At 35.0% G+C, this 25,000-nt stretch overlaps 1 protein-coding gene across 3 annotated transcripts in view; it reads right to left on the bottom strand.

Annotated features, from left to right (window-relative positions):
- Nucleotides 1-14,097: 14,097 nt before the first annotated feature.
- LOC129740043 (uncharacterized) overlaps nucleotides 14,098-25,000 on the bottom strand; it is an 11,827-nt gene continuing 924 nt past the window's right edge. For all 3 annotated transcript variants that reach the window (XM_055731623.1, XM_055731622.1, XM_055731624.1), the window contains exons 2-5: nucleotides 23,452-24,724; nucleotides 16,673-16,896; nucleotides 16,449-16,601; nucleotides 14,098-16,204 (exon numbers count right to left, since the gene is read on the bottom strand). In XM_055731623.1, the coding sequence (XP_055587598.1) occupies nucleotides 16,067-16,204; nucleotides 16,449-16,601; nucleotides 16,673-16,896; nucleotides 23,452-24,424 (1,488 nt within the window). In that variant the 5' untranslated portion in view covers nucleotides 24,425-24,724 and the 3' untranslated portion in view covers nucleotides 14,098-16,066. The remainder of the gene's footprint in view (nucleotides 16,205-16,448; nucleotides 16,602-16,672; nucleotides 16,897-23,451; nucleotides 24,725-25,000) is intronic.

The raw sequence follows: 25,000 nt of genomic DNA, 5'->3' as shown, positions 1-25,000 counted from the left end.
TCTCAAGTTTTAAAAACTGTTGATATTACTATTTTAGAACATGCATCATCTTCATCATCAAAATATTATTTCGTATTTGAATGAAATATAATAAACGAAATCAGAATCAGATTTCTTCTTAAATGAAGGTTTTATAGTTAAAAAGTTATCAAAGATAGATTTCTCTCAAAACGGATACATTTTAAAAGTTCATACAATCAAAACTAAATGTGATACTTCAAATTTGACAAAAGATTCGAGTTCATGACGCTAAAATCTACCAAATCATTCTTTAATACATATGCACTAAAATTCTGTTCCTTTGAGTTATCAATTAAATTCTATCAATAAGTTTTTATAAATAATGGTAAGTCGTGTTTATTTAAAAAAAATCTTCTTTAATGTTAAAAACTCCATCATTTTCAACTTCATATTTTTTTTAATTTTCAAACTATTAAACTAAATTTTTAGTACAGTTTTTTTAAATTTTGAAATAAATTTATCGAATTTTAAAGACAAGCTATTTAAATTTTAAAAAATATTTTCGATAAGTTTGTCTGTTTTTCAATTTTGAAGTTTTTTTTTATTCTAAAACTATAAAATTGATTCACATTTCAAATCGCGTTTTTTTTAAATTAAAACACTACAGCGGATTTTTTCAATCAACCCTTCAGTTGAAAATGAAGAAAAGAAATGTCAATTAAGATGAATAGGAAATAACAATTATTGTCATTTTCCTAACAATTAATCATGGTTAATGTATTTCCTGATCTGACATTTATTTTAGGATTCAGATTTTTTTTTTGTAAATCTTGGTTATGGATTTAATTATTTCAAATTTGAAAACCAAACTGCTTAAAAATTATTTTGAAGCAAATTTCTAGTTCAGCCTAAGGAACCATTTTGCAATTTCATCATTGATTTCCCGAAAATATCATTGATTTGAAACTTTCATTGTGATTTGTTTTGGAAATTTTGATTTTTTTTATTTGTCAAATTTATTATTTTTGAGTTTGTGTGATAATTATGAGTAAGAAAATGGTTATGAATTCATTTTCTTGTTAGTTGTGTATTTTTTGTATTATTATTATTTTAATTTTTAATTGAATTTCGAAAACCCCCCCCCCCCCATGAACGGGTCCTTCGCACGGGCCTGCTCGCAGTACAATTCATGTGAACAAATCACAAACCTAACTTGTACTCTAGAAAATATATTTTATGTTATGTATTTTTTTTTAAATTTCGTTTTCGACTGCTTATTTGAAAGCTGTGTAACCGTAGGATGAGAATAAAAAATCTCAAAAAACTGCTTTGCATTGCCAAGGAATTTATTGATTTATATAACTTTTGCAAAAACATTCCATCAAATTATTAAAAGCTCTAGCAAGCAAAGTCTGCCAATTTTTAGTACTCTTCAATGGATTCAGATTTTTTGTTTTGAAATGGTTATAACTTTTTCATGGAATGCTTAGCTGCTTGTCATGTTAGCAAAAAATGAAGCTTAATTATTAGAGATGTACCGAATAGTGGTATTCGGCCGAATATTCAGTCGAATATTTTATTGAGTTTTCAGTAAAAACCCCTTAAGCGATTATTTCGATGCTTTCTATTTTTTTCTATATTAATGCCCCTCATGTTTTTAGTCGATTATTTTCAACCAAATGATATTATCGGATGATGTTTTACAAGATATTTTTTAAGTAGGAGTCTTTCTGATTTTTAAAATGTCACCAATAACTGATAAGACATCAGATGACTAGTTGCTTCTAGGGCGTTTATCACCAAAGAGATTGCGTTCCTGTGAAATCTGGGATAAAACATATCGTAACAGGTGCCATGCTTTTTGAAATTGTTTCTCTGATATTGAATTAGATGAAGGTCGAATTTGAGCTAGATGTCTTTAAAATAGTTGTTGAAAATATAGATAATCTTAAACATTAAGCAAACCATACTTTCAACCATACGTATCCAGACGGTCAGGTATTCAGAATGATTTTTGAAAAAAAAAATAAAAATAGGCAAAATTTATGTACACATATTTTGAAATTTTTGAAAAGTTGAGAACAAAATCTAAAAAAAAAATTAAAGAGAAATTTGAGTTTTTTATTCGATTCAGCAAATAATCTGAATAAACTGGAGCAAAACTCGGGAAGTATTAAACGATATCTAGATATTCCGTCCAGTTTGACTTATCTGGATTCTTTACTGGATTTATGGGCAAGCCCGAATATGTATGTATGTATGTATGTATGAGAACCCACCAGTGGCTGATAGGTCTTTCAACCCGTGTCGGTACGGGAAGTCTCGATCGCACATTCAAAAATTGTTCATGCCTAACTCATCAACAATAATTGCAGCACAACCAAGGGTTCCGTTACCACTGGCTTGGGACAGGTTTGACTCATCTTACTCCCTTCAAACTGTTCGAAACAAATAAAGAATCCTGAAAAGGTACCTAAGTACCCTAGTACTCATGATTCCAAATTTGCCGAGATACTCCGGTTCGCTTGAACCCACAATCCATTGTATATCAGTTATCCGATCGTTTGATGTCCTGTTCAATCCCCCCACTAAATCCTATAATAGAGTTAAGCTACTTTAATATATAATGAAAAACAAAAAAATGCATATTTTTACTCATGTTTTACATCTTACCTTGTTACCATTCGCAAATCGCAATTCGGATCAAATACTTAAAAAAAAATATATATATTTCCTCTTTAAAGGATTCAAAATCTGTCCATTTAGATAAAAAAAAATGATACAACAACTTACAATTGAAATGTATAGATAACATTTAAATGATGAAAACAATTATCACCAATGCATGCACGAGAATATTCAAGGGATCTTAATAATCTTTACGTTGAAAATTTGTAAACAAATGATTTCAAAAATATCAACAATACATATCAAATTCAAGCAAAATATGAATTCTCAAATTTAAATTTAAGACATTTGTCAATAATTATTATTTTTCATCTAATTGTCAATATTTATAACTAGAAATTTAACTAGAATTCCCAAACGGTACAGGAAAGTTATTCTTCATGCTAAATACCTACTCAAAGCAAATAATGTGCATCCTAAAACTTTTTGAATATATCGATTTCCCTTATTAAGAATGAACTAAAAAGTAAAGGATACTTAGCTTCGGCGTTCTTCATTTTTCCAATTTTGACTAAGAGGACTGTGCAGACTCGTCCGCAGTATGGAATGGACATTTGTGGGCCGCTGGGCAACACCCGGCCTTGGGAACAACACTACGCCCCACTATGCTTGCTCACTCGAACCAGGACGTTCCGGGAAGAACAGCATCGGTATTCAAGGGCCTAACAGGTTGATCCAGCTTCGCAATAAGTGGAAACTGCCCTGTTTAACTATTCCTCTAATTATTGAAAAACATGAAAACAAATATTTTTCCAACCGCGATTTTAACACACTCGGAAAAAAATTATACGTCCGATTCGGTCAACGCCTACTACCCACTCCGATTTATGGGCAAGCCCGAATATATCCAGAAAATCTGGAATAAACTATAACCAAAGTATAAAGCGATACTGTTCAGCGTCCTCCTGTACAATCTACAGTGAAAGATACGCGGATACACCTTAGACGTTTTGCTGAAACCATAAGTTTTTAATTATTGTGTAGCATTTACATTAGGATATTTTATAAATTATCAAAAAATATTTGAAAAATTTATAAGTCTGAAGAAGGTATTCGGCCTATTCGGCCGAATACTTAGCTCAACTATTCGGTTAGCCGAATATTTAGCTTAACGGTTTTTCGGCGATATTCGGCCGACCGAATATTCGGCCGACCGAATATTCGGCCGACCGAATATTCGGTACATCTCTATTAAGAAGACGGAATACTATGTAAATAAATAAAACTATTAATAATAGTCAAACCAAAAATCGAAGACCAACTTCATTTCAAGCTAAATTGAATTTTCCGGATGATTTCATTAGCAGAAAATTCTACTTCCATACAAAACGCGTTGCGCTAACTCAGAAATCAACCAAATCATCTCAAATTTTACACTGATGTTTGGTGACCCAAAAGGCATCGAAAAAACATATGGGAGTAAAAAGTCATTTTTTGCAGCGGTCGAATGGTTTGTTTTGTCAATACATTACTATTTTCGCGGTTACCTTTTCTTATGTCTTACATTTTATCGTTTGCGTTTCAGAAGTGTTTCTCAATAGGCGGGATCTATTCTAAGTAATACCACAGATGACACTTTAGGGCCTTTAAGTTTAAAATTATTTTTTTGGTTTCGATATCATTGCTTGATTCGCGAATCCTGCTGTGGGTAGCACATGACGTCACACCCTGCTGTTGCTGCTAGGAATAAACACATTGTCGCTCTCATTCAACCCCCTCTCAATCAAAAAAATAAGTTATGAACTGACTAAGAGAGTGAACACACATTGGTATGGTAGCAGTCGCATTCAGCCAGTCCGCTTACAACAAAAAAAAACAACACATCATCACATCACGGCTTGGTTTGGTGTGTAAACAAAGCTCCCCCATTCCTAACCAACCATCCTATTTCACCCCGTATGATGTGGTTTTTGGATTTGATGAGAGCTCAGCGCTTAGCTCTGTGGCCCCACAACAACGATCTACCTCGCGACCTGACTGGCTATAGTCTATAGGGAAGGAGACCGATGAAACCTATTCTATATGCGCGGTAGATTTCTATTTTTGTTGTTTTGCTCAGTATGGCTGCGCATATTTTTTGCCATATTGTTGTGTGTTTCGTTCGGTTTGGGATACTCTTTGTAAGTGTCAATCCGCCAGTCAGTTAGTCATTGGTGGTTAAAGTTAGTTTGGCAGTGATCAGATTGCAACTAACCAGCGAGTAAAAGTTGACGGAAGTTCCGAAGTGAAGGGGTAGAAATTTTGTTGACTTCAATTCGCTGCGGTAATCAAAATTCTACTACGTGTTTTGATCGTGAATTCGGACTCTTTCGAAAGGGGTAGCCGATGTCCGATTGAATTATATCAGCGAAACGTGGTTCAGTTTAGCTGTTCGAATCATAGCAATCGTACTATTCATGTTCAATCACATAATCCGTGCTTTCACAGATTCGTTGTTGAATCAAGTGGATGAAATAGAGCGACGGAGGCTGAATAACAATCAAACGTAAAATTGCATCTTGTTGTGAAAAGTTCTTCCACTCCGGGAAAGAAGAATCGATTTTCTCGTGAATGACGTTTCCACCTGAAAGTGTTTTCCCTCGATTCGGTAGCATACAAGTTTGAAAACATCACACCTGAGAGCGGCAAATTTTGTTTGAGAGAAATTTTCCCGACCTGATTAGTGTGTGTGCGCGCGTGTGCGGGAGAGACTCAAAGCTATCTGAAAACATAAAAAAAACTGTTATACTGGAGAGGAGAGCATAAAGAAGTTGTTGCTGTGCTGTGAGTGAAGTTTGTTTATAACTTTCCGAAGCTGAAAGCTTTCTAGTGGGAAAGCTTTTGCGGTAGCTTTGGGAAATCTACCGTATTTGGCTGCAATTTTGGATCATAACAACTATTCTTCATATTGAGGTAAGCCAAAAAAGTTCTTTTCTGCGCTCTACATTCGTCTGCTTATGTTTTTTTTCCTGATAAAGACTTTCATTTCAACATTGAAAATTATAGTCAGTTCTCAGCCCGGATGCCCAGATATGGTGGAAACTTCATCTGATTTGTTCACATTATTTGCTAAATTAAATTAAAAACTTTCGTTTTTGAAATTTTCTTTTTTGCGTCCAATAACAAATGTTTTTGAGTTACAGGTCGGACTCGATTCTACGTTCCGCCATATTTTTCAGAATGGATGATCGAATCCGACGGTTAATCATGTCGAAAAATTTATCCCACAAAATTTTTTTTTTTTTACTTTTTCTGAAATGTTACACCTACAGTACTATTCATAATTCCATAGAAATGGGATACATGCGCACTGAAACTTAAACTTAGAACATTCATACAATTTTACTCTGAACATATTTTCCGTTCATATTTTCTTCAAATGATGGATCAACTAAAAAAAAAAACATTTCTCAAAATTTGACAATACTTGTGACCTTAGAAAATCGGAATTTTCGGATTTATACGATTCATACATATCAATATCTCAGACTGATTGGTGAAGTTAAAACATATTATGCCCATAATCCTTCCAAAGTTTTATAGAAAATGCCTTTTTCAGTTCAAGTCAATAATATTGTATCACTTCGTGTAACTTATGATTCAACTGATAGTGTTTTAAAAAAATTTGACACATTCCAACCCATAACACAAGGCAACAAAATTTATCTACTTTTCCCGAAGTTCAAAGCATTTTTAAAACATATGTAGAAAAAATACATTCAAGACATTTGTGCAGTTGTTTGACAAAACTTTAGAAACAGAAAAAAAAATGTTCTGGTTCAATGGTCAATTTTCCTGAAAATTGCGTGTAATTTTAATTTATGAGGAAGAAGTTATAGAAGTTTCCGTTTTGTTAATATTTCCTAATACACGAATTTTGGCGAAATTTAAGGAAAAAAAATTTGAAACCAAATCAAATCTTAGATTTCTGGCGTGAAACATCGTGTGAAACATCTTGAGGATTCAAAGAAAACGACTTCAACAGTTAGGAAAATAACTTTGTATTTATCATCTAGAACATGGGTGGCCAACATTTTCAACAGGCGGGCCATATTTTTAAGCTGAGATAGGTTGGCGGCATTTTTTTCAATTTTCAGAGCTAATAAATGAATAACTGATTTTCAATGATAATATAATAAATTAATTTTTGTTTTCAATTGTATTCCTTAAAAAATATAAAGGATGTTTAAAAGACAGATTTATGAAATTCGGTGGAGGTTTCTACCGTTTCTACTTGGATTGATTTAAAACTAATTTGAAAAATTATTGAGATCTCGTTTCTCAGTCCAAATAATTATTTTCATTACTAAATAAGAAACATTTTACGACTAAAATTGCATCTATGTTTATCCAGACCAAATTGAATATAGATACCTATATGTTATATGGAAAAATATTTTTTTTTTTTAAATCTGTTAGTTTTTAATTCAAGGTTTAAACTTCTATTGGGTCAATTTATTGCAGAAATGTCTAAAAGTGTGGGAATTCCAGTGTGCTTTCCAACTATTCCAACTTTTTTCATGGTCTTACAATTTTTCTAAACATAAAAATTCTGAATTTTGACTGCTGTATCTTGTTGAGTTGTTTTACTTTGTCTTTGAACAAAAGGACAAAGAAAATGATGTGATGATATGTATCGACTGCGAGCTTTCTGAAAACATGTAAAATCATTCATTTCAGATGTCGCAATTTAATCGGCAGCGTTGCACAAAAAATGAATGATTTTTTTTTTCGCAAACTAAGTTGTTCAAAACTAATTTCTAAATTATTAATTCAACAGTTAACCAGGCCTCCATCATTGATCGTTTCAAAACTGACTAACTTCAACAATTCAAAATGCAGTTTCAAATGTAATGCGTACTAAATATAAAATCAGATTTTCATAAAGTGTCCGCGGGTAGAGAAACATCCATAAAATTATCTTTTCAATATTTAATACTAACCCAAACAGATTTAAAAAAAATTGAGGGGGTATTTGATATAACATTTTCCCGTCACAAAATACTTTATTTGAAATCCACAATCCTTTGTCATTTTCAACAGATATTATATCATGGCATATCAAAACGCTTTAAATGTTAATAGCTTTTAAAATTAAATATTTTGAAAAAGTTGGTAGTGAAAATTTATGTGAAAAATCAATAAAAAAAATCTACCAAAACAAATTTTAAAATTGGGTGAAAATCTGAAGAGAGCCTGCGCAAATTTTCATATCATATTTGTCGTATTTTCCCGTGATATTTTCAGTGAAAATTTAGTTGGTTTCATTGGAAGCTGAAAAAGGAAGTAAATTCTTCGCTCTAAAATGCCTAAAATACTAAACTTTGACAAATAAATTGCTTGATTCGTTAATGAATGTGTTATGATATTCGCTATAACTTCGTGCTAAATTTTACAGAAGTTTTTTTTAATCATATTCATATTCATGGAGAGAACGAGAAGCCTTTAAAAACCAGTCAAAATTCAAACTAGTGCCATGCACCCATTTAGAAGCTCACACCGCATTTAGAATAATCGTATGAGGTAGGTAATTAATTAGGGGAAATTCATGTGTATAGGAAATTCAGATGTGTATAGCATCTGTTATTTGAAAGTACTGTGTCTAATATTGTAAAATGAAAAAATATGGAGGTTTTTTCTCCGACTTTTGTTTCGATACGAATTTTGATAAACTTCATCTCAAAATGGTACAGAAATCATCAAAAACCTCAACTTTTATAGAACTAAGATTGGAATGTGGTCATTATGGAAAAAGCTTCGCGGGCCACAAAAAGACAGCCGCGGGCCACATGTGGCCCGCGGGCCATGGTTTGGCCACCCATGATCTAGAATATGTTATGCAGACAACAAATATTCTAAATGAAAAGATGTTGCGATTAGTTAAGGTTAGTTTTTGTATTTTTGGTAATAACACTATTTGTTTACATTTTATTTTATACGACGTAATGAAAATGTTAACGAGAATTTTAAAGCATAAGTCAATTAGTTTAGCAGTCTTCAACAAAGTCGTTAAATGAACTAAAATCTCCTATATCAAATGCTAAAAGACTTTCTTAAGTAACGCCAGAAAAAGTTGTAATGTTATAAATCAAAAGCACTTAAAAGCTTAGTATTACTGAAACTAGAATCTCCAGGCAAAATCTGAATCCTTGATTAAATGGAGGGTAGTAAATAGATTCAAAATTAGGTTTTGTTTTTCATGTAAGTTTCTTTGTTGATCGGTTATCAATGACCGATTTTACATAAAATTGATTCACTTTAAATGATCCAAACTATTCAAACTTAGGTACGGAAATACATATGGTTGAAATATTTATAAGAAAAAATCTAAACTCAAATACCAAAAAATATTGAAGTCTGTCAAAATGATGTCTGTCATGAGTTTTTAAGACGCAAAAAGAACCAAATTCGAAAATTTGTGGAAAATTTAAAGAAAGAAAAATCTCTTCGGATTTTTTTTCGTTGTGAAATTGTCTAAGATTGACTTTGCAGTCAATTCAAAGAAGACATTTTTTTGACGTTTGAAATAGAAAACGAGATTTTTAATTTTTTCGGCATTTTTGCTTCGAAAATTTAAAAAGACATTTCTTTTCAGTGAGGATTTTTGTTAAATTAAACGTTAATACCTATTTAAACTTGAAAATAATGGAGCAAATGATTGTATCGTATTACTATGCAAAAAAACTGGTATAAATGCCATGAAAAAATCGAACTACTTCGGCATCGTCGTTATTTGAGAGATATTAGTAATCCATTTGATATTTCTGATGGAAATTTCGGAAAACTCTTTCGAATGCCAAAATGTTTGGCTGAGAAGTTTATTAACTTATTGGATTAACCATTGAACGCTATCCCATTGAAGGATGAAAGAACCACAACAATTCCGGTACATTTACAAGTTCTAACAACATTGCGATATCTTGGCTCAGGTAATCGATTAAACCTAATTAATTGTACTTCGTCAAATTCTGTGGTAAAATTATTAACATCGTCGCCATTCAACACATCCGATTGTTTACAAACACGTAACTTTCTAGCTCCATTTTTCAAAATGTCCAATTATGCCTTCAACACTCAACGATATGTTTTTTTCATATTTAATTGCACGGTTGTGAGCAAGATTTGAAGTATTTTATCTAGCAATATTGAACATTGCTGTTATAAATAGTTTTCAGTATTTCGAATATAATTTTAATCTAATTACCATGCTCAATATCGGGAAACAAACTAACATGGGAGAAAGACGGTGCCAACAATAAGTCGTTTTGAAAAGTCTCACCGACAACAAACGCCAAAGACGTCTAGCGGTGAATGAGCGTTTTCTGCCGGGGAATCTAGCTGCGAATTCAACTCGATGAAGTCAACTGAATAATAGAGTCAAGTTGTAGGACTTGTATCATCTGACGATTTGGCCTAGAGGCGGTGGGCGCGCTTGCTATCCCGGTATACAATTTCTCATGCGTTAAACAGAGAAAGCAATAGCATTCACTTCAATTTCACTCCGATTAGCTGTTATTCTTTTGGAAATCTGTGTAAGAGAAAAGAGCGAGCTTTATTTTTTTAAGCAGGCCCAAGCCCAATTGTAAGGTATCGGAGAGATAATCAGAGTCCCAATCGTCAGATGTAAACTAGTCAAGCTGAAGCTCTATAATTCAGTTGACTGTATCGAATTGAATACGCTGCTAGATTATGCGACAGAAAACGCTCATCGTGCCCCGATTGATAGTGCCCTAGTTCGCTTCGAGTTAACAAATTTAAGTAAAAACGCGTTTTAAAATTGATTTAAGTGAAAAATCAAAAATTTCATTATGGTGAAAATTGAGAAACAATGTGTACATTAGACTGAGTCGATTTGGGGTCATTTTTGTTCTCAAACCCTAGGGTCGTATTAGTATTGCAAGAAAAGTAGTCATGCAATACCTCGCTAGGCGTCTGCAGGGATGTCAATTGAATTTATTGTTTATCAATGCGGAAAGACATACCTCTGTTAAACAGCTAATAACTTTCTTGCCTAATAAGATACGAAGTTACGGTCTTCGACAAAGTTCTTCAGCGGAAAAATTCCCTAAGGAATTTTATAAATTGGCACAAAAACTGTCAGCTGGCTCGGTTCCACAGAAGAAACAATAACGATGTTGATTTTTCAGTACAAAATATTCAATTTTCCCATACAAACCTAAAAGTTCAAATTTACTCATGTAAACGTTACTTAAAAATTCTACAAAAAATCATGGATGAGTTTTGGACCAAGACGAAGCTTCTTAGACTCCAGGGTTTTAGAAATTCAAAAATGACCCCAAATCGACTCAGTCTAGTGTACATACTGTTGCAGTGCGTACATTATGGATCAAGATGATTTCTATGTCATAAAAGCTTATTTCGTGGTGCTCAAAAATTATAATATTTTCGTCACTTGAGAACCTAGACGGTTTTTCTCAATATTTCTGTAAAGATGATAAGAAGATTTCTTTTCGATGAAAAATTAATATTATAGAAAGCATGCCCTGGATACCCGTTATGCCCTTATCTCCCCTACATCCGGTTTTTGAGATGGATAGGGGAGATAAGGGCATAGAGAGCACCCGGGACATAGTAAGCACTCCGCTTTTCTACAGAAGTACGTATTTTCTTAAATAAATTTTCATGAGGAACAATTTCGCCACTCCTCTAATATTATTTTTTCAGCAAAAAAGAAATCTCCTTATCATCTTTACAGAAATATTTAAAAAAAAAATCTGATCTAGGTTCTGAAGTAACGAAGATTTTATAATTTTTGAACATCGGAAAATAAGCTTTTATGATCGTTAAATCATCTTGATCTATATTGTACGCATTGCACTGCATTGTCCCTCAATTTTACCATCATTCTTTTTTTCACCAGTGCACAGTAGTCCAAAAGGCCTAAAATGTAACTTTTTTACTAGTGCTTTTGTCATTTATTTTAGCTCTTAGGTGTCTTCAGAACATTTGCTAAGTAGACTAGGGTTACCATATCCTGTAACATCAAAAAGAGTACAATGAATAACATTTCAAAAGTTTCAGAAAAAATCAGCATTAAATTACAGACAATTAGTTGCAAGAAATGTGACTAACATGACAATGATGATTTTGTTCTTAAGGTACTTTTATCATATTAAAAAATGTGTAATTACCATTACCAGTTAAGAAAAATAAGTATTTTCCGATTGGTACGGTCCAAACCAATAGTAGGAACATCCCAAGGCTCGTCCTGAACTCTTTCCACAGTTTTTGGTCGATTTTGGACATCAAGTTAGACGAAACTGACTTTGCGAATTAAAAAAAGTAATATTTACATAACTGCGTTTGGGTCTACCTGGTCACCCTATTTCCCATAACACCTCCGGAACAACATGAATGGATTAAATTATTAAAAGTTATCGAATTACTTTTTCATTTCCAAAGCTGAATTGCAGATAATTGAAATAAACAAAGATTTGAATGAAAAAAAAAGTAAAATTATCTTCAAAATCAACAAAAACTCATAGGGGAGATGGGGGCATAATGGCCACCTTAAGGAAAACGCTTATTTAACCATAGAGAACAGCTGTAATATGTGAATTACATAATTGTTTTGTGTTCAGACACTCAAATAGTCTATTGCCTAATTGGATGAAACTTGAAAAAGCAGATAAAAACGTTTAAAAATGCATTTTAAAAAATTTTGCCGAAAGCTAAAAACCAGTCACTGTAGAGGCATAATGAGAAACCCCCCGAGGCAGTATGAGCACCATTAATGAAGGCATAATGAGCGTTTTCTGCCGGGGATTCTAGCAGCAAATTCGACTCGATGAAGTCAACTGAGTAATAGAGCTACAGGTTGACTTGTATCGTCTGACGATTTGGCCTATTGGTAAGATGTCGGAGAGGTAATCAGTAGGCTCGAGTTCGATTCCTGGTCGAGGTGATTTTTTTTTCATTTATCATTCATGATCATGATTGCACTGAACGGTGAGGCGTAGATTCATCAAACAAAGCAATAACAAAATAATCTAGGTCTATTTGTAGATTTCAAAGAATTAACACATGCTCATACATTATGTTTCTGGTGTTTTGTTTGACGGATGATGCTTTGATGCTATTAGCCGTATAATGTAACGATAAAAAAAATCAATCAATGGTATGTACAAAAAAAATCCCCTCGAACAGGAATCGAACTCGAGTCTACTGATAACCTCTCCGACTCCTTACCAATAAGCCAAATCGACAGACAAAGCTATAGCTCTATTATTCAGTTGACTTCATCGAGTTGAATTCGCTGCTAGATTCCCCGGTAGAAAATGCTTATTATGCCTTCATTGAAAGTGCTCTGTTCGCCTCTAGTGAACAAATTAAAGTAAAAACGCGTTTTAAAATTGATTAAAGTGAAAAATCAAAAATTTTATGATGTTGAAAATTGAGAAACAATGTGTAGATCATGTTGCAGTGCATACATTTCAGATCAAGATGATTTAAAGGTCATAAAAGCTTATTTGGTGGTGCTCAAAAATTATAATATTTTCGTCACTTGAGAACCTAGCTGATTTTTATTTAATATTTCTGTAAAGATGAAAAGGATATTTCTTTTTTGGTGTAAATTTAATACTACGGGTAGTACGAAACAAGTCCTTATGAAAATTTGTTTAAGATAATACGTACTTATGTAGAAAAAAGGAGTGCTCATTATGCCCTGGGTGCTCGTTATGCCCTCATCTCATTCAGATTCGTATTTTATAAATCCGTATAAAAATATACCAATATTAGCTAAATTGTTTTGACAATTTGATTATTGCGCTGTTACCTTCTGTTTACTTTTTTCCAATACTATATATTACCGACAATGACATTTGTTTCAAATTCAAACTATTTTAAGTAATTCTTATTGCCTGTATTATTTTCCACAATAAACTGTATCCAACTTGCCAAAATACAACTTTCGTTACCGGTACTCCGATAAACTATTCGAAAATTGCAATGACGTCACTTTTTTGTAATTTTTTCGTTTGAAACGGCTCATACCTTGAGGCTTTAAGGAGCCAATTTCGTTTTGAATGTTTACAATTGTTTGCTTAGGTCTAGATCGTCACTTTTTGAAGAGAATAGCAAAAAGATAGTAAATATGAAAATGAAAAGAATTATAGTCGAAGATTAATAGCTTTTTGAAAAAAGTATATTTCGAACATGTAATTAATGTCTATCGCAACTAGTAAATCTCTTACTGCAGGGTGCAGGGTGATTTTCCTCGGACTCGAAGGGAGTCTATTAAATGACGTCACTTGTTTACATCCAAACGAGTTATTTATTCGTGGGAGTAGCCTACCTAGTTTTATATACCGTGCTTTTAAGTTAACGAACGGATAAGAACAACATTTATTACGAACAAGAAGCATTAGTTGACATAGAAAGGGTTTAAACAACACATTTAAATCCATAGGGGCAGTCATCATGAAAAATAGGGTAAGCAGACGTAAATAATTTCATGTTTTTGTAAGTTAAACTTGAACACAAACAATAAAGACGACACAACACGTTGGGAGTTTCAAATAACCAGGTATAATACATTAACATTATTAGGGTCGATGTTTATAAGTGTAGGTGTGGCGGTAATTCAGGCTTGTTGTTTTTTTTGTTGTTGTTGTTGTTGCTACTTAGGAATTGTAATATTTCGAGTAGTTTCGGTCACTTACGAGTTACTTACAAGCTAACACACATACGTACAGTACGATGAATTGTTACTAAACAAGGACATTACACAATGGTTCTTAGTGATAGGTTTTTAGGTTTGAATCCAGTAGGTCTGTTCGCGTGGGAATAAAGAGTTGTTATTTACAATAGATTTTTAACAATTAAGGACATTTAACAAGAAACATATGGAGTTGGATTTTCCATATTGCCTATTCATTCGTTGTTGTTTTGTACTACATATCCATGAAATATTATCTAACGTTTTAAAATGTCGTCAAGATTAGTCGACTGCTAGTAGAAATTATCATGCTGTTAAATTTACTCTATAGAATAAATTAGAGGTACAAGTTGCAGCCACGTAAAGTTGCTTCATGATTAAAATTAGGGTCGTATTCAATTATATTTATGATAGGTAATATTTAGTCCTTCAATTTGTCTTTCAAAATCGTTAAATTTGTCTGGAAATATCGTTGTAATGTATACTGCAAGTCAATAAACAGTTCGATTATGGAAATATCTGTCTTTTTATAATTGCTTTTTGCAACATTGACCATGGAAAAGGATTGCGCAACGAGTATGAAGTTTGCACAGACCTCGATTTTGGCAACATTCGATTTTGGCTACATGATTAAACCTTTCATTTTTCTTTTTTTTTTAATTTATTAAAAGCAATGTAAAACATAATATTAGCAATGAATTTATTAGATTGGCTCAATTTCATTCGTTTTAGGCAGTAAAAAATCTTATCTTACTGCTTAAAACTTATATAATTGAGTTCAATCAAATTAATTTAATGCTTATATTATGATTTACATTCATTTGATTAGTTTAAAAAAAAAAAAGTGGCAAAAACGTTCGATTTTGGCAACACAAAATTTACGGCTTGTAGCCAAAATCGAAAGGGGTCCGTATAGCATTTAACGATATATTTTTTTGTGACGAGCATGAATACGTCACACTCATCGGTAGATTTGTTTTTTTTTTTATGTAAGTTTGCTCACAGTTTGGATTACTGTCGATAGTTTTTCTGAAAACCATATCTCGATTAGAGGTGCACTTCTAAAGTTATGAACGTTGAAATAGCATTTTGATGATAAACGGGTTTAATTTCTTACGTATAATAGCATTTTTTTTGCAAGTTTCACACTAGTTTTTTTTTTTAAATATTCCGTACAATCTTCCTCTTAGTAGCTGATCCGTTGTCCTAGTTCGATCTGGCAATAATTGATCAAGGTTGTGTAACATGACAACTAGAAGAGAAACGGTGAAGCAGATTTCCAAACACCAATTTATATGCAGGAGTACTTTTGCCTCGAGCGAGAACATTGTTCCGTTCTGTTTTGGCCTTTTTGGGCTATCCCAAAACGCCAGAGCTTCGCCAATTAAAAATTTAGCGGCAAGGAAGGCGATCTTCCGGAGAACCTGATAGAACGTCAAATTGTATCTATAATTGTGATAGAATCTTCATTTTTGTTTCTTAATTTTACCAATCAAAATTTGAATTATTTGAACAGATATCCCCACGTCGATAATTTCACGAAAAAAAAGAACAATGTAACAGTTTTAATGTTAACTTTATCAAAGTTTTCGGATCAGAAGTTTCGAGTCCTAGCTAAGTTTTTAGGGTCAACAAAGGCTAAGAAAATCTTAACAAGTAAAGAGAACGTAACGTAACACATCAAGTACAAATGTTATGAGAATTCTAGAAAACTTATGCAAATTCTGAATGTTAAATTAAGAGGAGGTGGTATTATGATTAATCACCGTTGGGAGTCCGGAGCGTGGCCGCGTTCAGGTTGCCGTGCAGCTTAAAGTACAGACTGTTGACATCTTCCGGAACCGGAATCGGTATGCTCTGATCGCCGTGCAGTTCGCTCTCCGACACGAGAGTGGTCTGGAAAATGGGAGGGATTGGAAGTGCAATAGAGATTTGTTGGTTAAGAGTTTAGTCAGTTGTTTCAATCAGCGGTGGGGGCGTTAGGCTCAAGGCTTTGGGACCATTTTTAAGCTGATAGCTGATCCCGTTGTTCTCGTCGTTTGGGTCGCTAAGTTTTTAGTTAGTGGGTTTCCGTGTCAAGCGAGTCCTCTGAGGAAGTAGTTGCAGTAGCTGAAGCAGTAGAGGAAGGGTATAGATTTACCAGCACGGGATTGTTTCCGAAGTTTCGGTCTATCTCGAACCGGATCACTCGACCGCCGGTTTTGTACGCCAGTTCGTGCAGCCCAGTCTGGCTGTCCAGGTGCTGATCGGTTAGATTGGTGTCTACCTCGTCACCGAACCAAATCACGTACAGCTGAAAGGGCAAGCAAGACAGTTTGAAGATTATAAGTGTTTTAAAGGGGGACAAAAACAAATAGAACCTACCCGAATTCGCTTTTTGAGCAAGGTTAGGGCGGCCGTTCGGGAGAGTTCGTTGTCGGTGGCTGCGTTGGCCGTCACCAGGAATATGGCACTGTCGTAGGGAATTTCTTGGGACGTTCGAAGGATTCCGGAGTATGCACGGCCACTGTTTTCGAACGATGGCTGCAGCGAATTGATGGCTTCCATCAGAGATTTAGTGTTCCGGAAGCTGATGGATTTCGTGATGCCTGGAAATGGAAGCAAGTTTTATTATTGACAGTTTTCCTTGGGTAAGTATTCAAATATATATTTTACTCCTCATGGTGAGTTAAACCCAATGTTCCGAAATTCACTCAGAAGAAACGTTCATGATACGTTTCCACTTGAAAAAATTCAGAGCCGAATGCTGCTGCCTGTTGTTCTCAAAAGAGTCGGCAGAGCTCAATGTGAACAATATTCATAAGCACAAGCTGATTCGCATCGAAGTCGATCACTCATGCTTACTACCTGGTGAATCAGAAGTGAGTGTTAAATTATCTAATTCAAAAAGCCACTAACTCATTCACTCACTAAATCAATGCGGTCGTGAATCGGTTCATACTGATTGCGTCCTCCCTGTTAAACCGTCAGACTCATACATTTATATTTTCTGAGTGCCTGAAGTAAGATAGAACTAATAAACAACAACAAAGCAAGGCAGAAAGCACATCCTTTGATCAGTGAGCGAATGAGTGAGTCGCGTCTCACTCATTGTTGAGAATCCCTACTGAGGGAGGAACGCCTCTCTTTTGAATGTTACTTTGATCCTTGGAATGGTGTTCTCAAACACAATTTTTGATCCCTTGAGAGAGAAACAAATCGATAAATTTCTGTGTTACTCTCGCTGTTGAGAACAATCTAGTGTCTCTCATGTATTGATCTTCTCAGCAATGTAGCATATAATCTGAATGAGTAATTTGAATCTTGTCTGTGATATTCAATATACAAATATTCGTACATACAGTTATCTGTAAGAGTGTATAGACTTTCTTAACAATGGTAAACATTTATGTCAATTTTCAACCAACATGTTTTAAAAATACACTGTTATGTACAGTATATTAAACTCTTCCTACCCACTCCCAAATGCACATCCTAGATTGACAGTAAGGTTCCCGTAAAGATAAACCCAAATATTATACAAACAAACCCAAATATTATGCGCTTACAAGTATAATAAGAAACGTACCTACATGAAATGAAACATTGCTTCCTATTCTTCTCTCACATACCAAATTTTATGCCAATTACGGCATCAATGCTACTATCGGCATCAAGTTTAGATAAAAAATGGTATCTTTTTTAACTGAATAGTCGTTACGAATATTTTTAGCTCGAGAAGAACCCTATGCCACATATGAAAATGAAGGCATCACAAAATTGTTAATAGTTCACATTTCTACACATTTTTGGTGCGAAGATAACACCAATTGGCCTAGGGATAAGAAACCATTTTTTTTGGTTTGTCATTAGAAGATAAAGAGGATATACAGAGTGTTCAATGAGTTCGAATACACTTTTTAACCAAATGGTGTGGTAAAGACGTAGCATATATGTATGTGTAACTTTTTTAGAGTAATTTTGTGCTATTATCAGACAAACTATTCCTGATGTTGAAGAATTAATTTTCATTAAGTGTTCGTTTTTTATCAGCTTTTTCACACCACAAGTACTGGTACAGGCCAAAAATCCAATTTATTGACCAAAATAAATAGTTTACAGGTCTGCCTCCTTTGGTCAAATTCTCATGATCATTGATGATGTCGAGAATAAACAAGTACAAAGTTCCTAAACTTGGCTCATATAAAATCTATTTTTTCGTATTATGTGTGAAAGGTCGAAAAAGTAGCTAGGTGCTAGCTGAATTTCATCAAAAAGCTTATCAACGTGATGGAGCATAGAATAATTGCACGTCATGTATAAATGAAAACCATTAAACATGTGCTTGTGTAACTTTGTACAAAGTTTACATTGCTAATGAATGGATTTGTTGGCTAACTTTACATGAGTGTTTATTTTTATAGGTCATTTTACACAGAATAATACAGGTTTTTGAAAATATTGGCTCAAAATGAAAAGTGCCTTGCCCTTCAAATATAGCTCTCTTGGATTGGTTAGTTATATCATACATGTTGTCGAGAATAAACAAATACAGGAAACCCATTTTGACTCCCTTTAAAAATCTTCATCATTCTTATGGGTAACGAAATTTCAACAATAGAGGAGCGTGCCGCATACGGTAGACTCAAGAAACCGCTGAAGCTCATATAATTGGTTTAAGGTAAAAAATTTCCTTTAGAAAAGGTGTGATTGATCATTATTGAATTACCTTTCCTTTTGAGTAAAAAAAAAATGTCCAGTTGGTTTTGAATTACCGTTATTTGAATTTGTATTCGAACTTATTGAACATCTTCGTAAGCATCTATAACTAAATAGTTCCTTATACTTTAGAATCTTTATAAAAACTAATTCCTAACTCCAAACTATGACCAACGGAACAACGTTTACATTTAAACTTGTTCAAAAAGATCAAATAAACCTTTTCTGTTGGAAAACCATCCCAATTTTTCTATAAGGACATATGGATTTCTATAGTTTTATCTGCATAGTTTGTCAAACTTGATGTTGCTCTAAAATAAGGTTGCCATATTTCACGGTTTTCCCGGAATCTCCCGGATTTATGAAATGTCTTGTTCCGCCCGGTTTCGCGGATTTTGTGCAAAAAAAGCCCAGATTTTCTCGTGTATATTCACTTTATTGGCAAAAAAAAAAACTGAAAATGAGTTGTAATATTTTCTAATTTCGCGTCTTGAAAAGGAACTTTTGAGCAATTTTTATCGATATAAACATGAACCATTTTTTTGTAAGTCTTTAATGATGTTTCATAGATCCGTTGCAGTATGATATAGCACTTTAATTTTAAATTGGGAAAATGAATGCCACCAAATTCTGTGATATTCAAAGCCTGGGTTTAGAAAAAAAGCAGTAGGGGTGATAAGGGCATAACGAGCACCCGGGGCATAATAAGCACTCCTCTTTTCTACAAAAGAACGAATTTTCTTAAATAAATTTTCATGAGGATTTGTTTCGTACTTCCTATAGTATTAATTTTTAACAAACAAAAGAATCTCCTTATCATCTTAACAGAGATATTTAAAAAACCCAGCTAGGTTCTCAACTGACGAAAATATTATAATTTTTGAGCACCACGAATAGTTTTCATCCGTATCACTATGGTCACACTGTTAACGTTCGGTTTGAATTCACCATAGTGATACGGATGAAAACTTTTTCGTGTCATCCGTTGAAATATACGAGCAGCAATCAATGGATTCCTAACCGTTGAACTAAAACGAAATCGACAAAAACAACAGACAGCAAATTCCCTTGAAAAAGACCAACAAAACTGGTCGAAACGTCGGGTATATCAAAAACCACCGTTGTTTGATCTACATTCAAGATCGAAAAAGCCAAAATAAAATTACCATATGTCATTCCCGGTCGAAAACATAAGCCTAAATTATTATGAATGTACATTTACATTAGTGCTGAAGTTTCACACAATTTTCTAGTTTTACTGAATTTACACTAATATTCAGCAACGATTTCAATCCGCCAAATCTTATTTACTGAACCAATGTGCATGAACAGCACAGGAATTCGATCCCCACAACAGCCACACCCTTCTTGTGGGGTGACATTTTAAACATAAAGATACTTCAGACATAACGTTCCACGATGATAGATGCGAGCAGTCAATCATGTTGAGCAAAGCTGATAACAAATGGTCATTGGAGGTACAAATTCTGCTTTTGAGCATTTCAGTTAACGAATTTTCAAAGTTTTTGCGCCATACCAACTCGTTGAAATTAATGTTTATGCGAGATGCGAGAACAGAAAAATAAAAACAGAGTTTTCAAAGTTATGTGAAAGCATCTGTTCGAGTTAACTCTTTCAATATAAACGAACGTTTCCTAACCTTTGTATTGCAAAATGACGACCAATATCATCGTGATAAACCGACAGGATGTGGCATCTCAAGTCTTCCTTTATTTCCACAGTTTCATTGCCGTTCGAGAGAAGAAAAAAAATCAAAAATAGTCACAAGATGATAGAAAACCACCGCATAAAACCGTCAACGACCGGCCGATTCGCGCAGCTGTTGATGACAACGCATTACAATCGGTCTGTTTTGATTACGATTATATTTCCTGTCCCATTCGAGGACCGATCGATAAGCAATAATACGGGGCTTAGGGTTTTGCGGCCTAGCTGCTTTCCATACCCGGTGCTACCGGTTTGGATGCCGAATCCAGTAATTAGAAGTGGATTTCGTGTCCCGTGTCTCTGTTTTGTGCGCTGCTGCGACGAATCGGCGACGACGACGATTCTACGCGTCGTGTTCGTGATCGTTCTGGCGTCATTTTTGCAACCCGGCGGCTCTGCTCGGGATCAGAGTAAGCGTTCTTCGTGTTTCTCTCGGCACTGATCCTAGGACGGCCGAACAACAGGTTTCAATTTCATTGGCGAAAAATGACATTGTGCGGGCTTCTACTTTTTTTTATTTGAATACAAAGTCTGGGACCCGATCGAGGCTCTCATTCCAGAATGAGGCTAGCGGTGGGGGTGGATCTAACTCGAGAGAGAGAGAGAATGAGAATGAGCGGAAAGGCTGCGGTGGTAAAACAGCGCGCGCGCTCGTTGATCTAAATCGTAATCGGAAACCGGTTTCCGTCATTCCACCGATCTGAAAACTTAAAACCTTTCAAACTCAATTCTACGATTGAAGATATAGGCTGTGGCAGAAATTATGTGCAAATAATTTGTGTTGACGAACGAGAGGAGAATTGGGTTGATCGGGAGTCAGGCAGGTGTAAAGCCCGAAGCATTCTACCGTGATCGTCGAATTTAGCCGGTCGTATCTGCGAGGTTCGATAACGTCAATTGGGCCACGAAGTCACGAAGGAATCAAACACCTTTAAAGGGGCTGATTTGGGTCCTCCCCAATCATTTCGACACTTTTAGTTGTTCTTCTGTAAAGCCTGTTCAAATGCAATGTTCGTTTTTGCTTAGCCAGTTATTTCAACTTCACAACAGGAAAGGATTGCGGCGTTAAGAGGACGTGCTTGTCACCGCAATGAGTTATGCGAAAATTTTTCCCCTGTAGAAAGTTTGTTGCTTGTTTTTTGTTCATACCCCGGCGAATGAGTGAGATTTGGCACGAGAATGTATGTACATTCTTGCTCGTCGTTTTGTTATTGTTTTGTTGTTTGATGATATCTTTAGCACTTAAGAGGTTTAATGGACAGTAGTGCACTTGTATAGGCAGATACAAGTTTTTTTTTTGCAACGTTGATAAATTGATGTTTGAGATATTAATGGTAAAATTTCACGATTCCCGGTTCTCGTGTAAAGTGGCAAAACTTTACAACTTAGGTAACATTTTGACGTCAAATTTTCGTTTGACATGTTAGAAAGAGGTAGTTTTATTTCATATAATCAAGAGTATTCCGTTTTTTTTTGTTTTTTGATTTGAATATTTGTAGATCATTATTATAAGTAGGTAATCATTATAAGTAAACAGAATATCAGTGCATTGAATTGAAGCTATAGAGAATAACAAAAGAACATTTACAAAAAAAATGTTTGGGAACCTTCGCATTTGTCTGTGCGAAGCGAAAAATAATCCAATATTTGGTACTTTTGGAAAATTTCCAGACTTCAACTTTGCAAAGTCTCAAATGGGAAAAGGTGGGATGGGAAAAAGTTATAACGTCCCGAACCGAGCAGTCTTGTCGGAGCAAATCTGCTGACTAATTGTGTTTTGGTTGACTTTAGAGTCTTGTGACCCTCAGATGAATTGATGTCTTCATTAAATTATGTCATAGTTTAACAACAAATGAACTTTAATGTAAAGACAATTCAATCGGCGAATGTGTTGCCAGATAATTGTCCAGTATATTCCAAAATACATATTTGTGGGGAAAGTCGGGTATGAAGAATACTTTCAATAGTTCGAAAATTACACTGTTTGGCATAAACGTAATGAAGGGAATAATATGTTTGCCTTAGTGTATCAACACTTTCGTGACCCTCTGTTGATTTACAGCTAGCAAGGTTTCATTAAAGTAAACAAAACAAAAAAAATGACGATTCTCATCGCATGGGAACAACACCATAGACTCCAAAACATTTTGAAACTAGAACATTCTTTTCATCAACCGTAGATTCGTGTCTTAACTACAGAAAGTTCGTGCTTCAATTCGCATTTCTATGACCACGCATAAAATTTTGTTTATGTTTTATTTTCAACATAGGGATTTCAGCCTACTTTTACTTTTCTTCGTGCAGTAAAGTATGTTGCTATGGTCCTCAATTTGTGTATGTAGTTATAAAATTTGGAACAAATGTTTAGTCCCTTTGGAAAAACGTTTCAAAAATCATTAAACGGCAACAATATTACTAAGTAAATTGAACGAAAACATTGATCATAAAATCTATTCTCTAAAAATTCTGATTCTGAATAAAAACAATCGAATGAATCTTTTTAATTCAACCACGGTATAAGAAAAGCTGACATACCGGTATTTCGATATTAGAGAGGAAAATTTCGGTCTAAATTCACTATGATTTTCTCGACAGCATTTATTCACGTTGATAAGAACTTTCCTCACGTGGAGGCGCGGTTCATGTGACCATAAAAATTTTGAGAAGTGAGGAATATCCCTATTACTATCATATTTGGTATTAAGTTCATAACTCACCCGTGCTGTTGTACCGCATCAAAATCACATCCAGCGGTGACTTGGGAACCAAGGTAGCGTCGAACACTTGCTTGGAATAGCTCAGCGAATCGTTGCACGTATCCAGCAGGAACGCGATCGGCAATCGAAGATTTTTATCGTTGATCATTCGGGACAGGAGCTCACTTTTGGAGATTTTACTTTCGTCAAAGTGCGGTTTGGTGGGCTTCACAACCACCTCTTCCGGAAGCGAAAGCGAAGGAACGTTTGTGGTGGTGAGGAGTGATTGTGCATCTTCTTCCACACTTGCTAGTGGATCTTCTGAGGCTGGTTCTGAACTTTCATCCGCACTTGCAGAACTTGCCGATGGGTGGTAGGATTCGTTGAAGGGGCCATTTGTATAGAGGAAATTGTTGGCGATACTGGTTTCTAGTATTGTAGAAGCTTGAAGTGAATCGGCCGTTTCATGATCCAAACTTCTACTGCTTAGAGCATCCCGACTGGATGTTTCCTGAGGATCGTCGCCGATGAAAGCTTGCGCCACACTAACCTTTCCCTCACTATCACTGATTTGATCTTCTTCACTAGCAATGCGATCAGTCACTTCAGCCTGTTCCTCACTAGTTGCTTCGAGGATGCTATTGCTGGGGGTGCTAATGCTAAAATTTCCATCCATAATTTTCGATTCACTTTCACTTTCCGGACTGATGGATGTAACCTGGTGGTATTCTTCGCCCAGCATCACGACCGGGTGCTCTTGAGGTTGTTGCTGTTGTTGTTGGTCCCGTAGAAAACTACTGCCGGAATCATCTTCCGCGTCGTAGTCGAACGTTTGACTAGAATAATCGACCGCACTGCCACCAATTTCACCTCCTCCCCCCTCAGCGCCATCGTCCGCAGCTAATGACTCCAGCTGAAGGATTGTTTCCAGCGCAAGAGTCTGCTTCGAAAAACTCACTAAGGCTAACACTAACACTAAAATCGGTGGATACATTTTGAATGATGTTTGTTTTCGAAACAAAACAGCAACACTACGATCTAGAACCTAACACTATTTTTTCACCGCTATTTTTGTGGTTGCGATACGTTGCAAACTTTCACACCCAAGGACAATACTTGGCACTAAAGTGTCGCCGATAATACTAACAGTGGTTGTTCTTCCGTAAGATTCCGTTTCCAGAGTTCTCGCTCGTTGGATAACTCAACAGCACTTTGTTCTTCGTTCATTGGAAATCACTGTATAGCGAGCCGCTCATCTAACGATGACGATGATGTTGATCAGAAGAGCTTAAACCTGCGAAAGAAATAAGGAAGAATAGTCTTCATTAGTATTTCACTCGAGCGCTCAGGTTTCGTAGCTTTTAGCGCATTGGAATTTTTTGTATTCGCACCAATGGGCACACTCTAGTATAGCTGAAATGATTAATTTTCTAGACAGCGCTGAAATATTTCCTAAAAATTAGTGATTCCCAAAATAGCCTTCTCCTGAACGGACGGAACGGATGATCAACGGGCATTTGGCGAGGCCAGCTTTGCTACCCTCCACATCCCCCCGTTAGCTAATCAGTAT

Source organism: Uranotaenia lowii, chromosome 1, assembly GCF_029784155.1.
Source record: "Uranotaenia lowii strain MFRU-FL chromosome 1, ASM2978415v1, whole genome shotgun sequence".
In the NCBI taxonomy this organism is placed as follows: domain Eukaryota; kingdom Metazoa; phylum Arthropoda; class Insecta; order Diptera; family Culicidae; genus Uranotaenia; species Uranotaenia lowii.
Note: the sequence above shows the minus strand (reverse complement) of the source record. Positions and strands in the feature narration are given on the sequence as shown.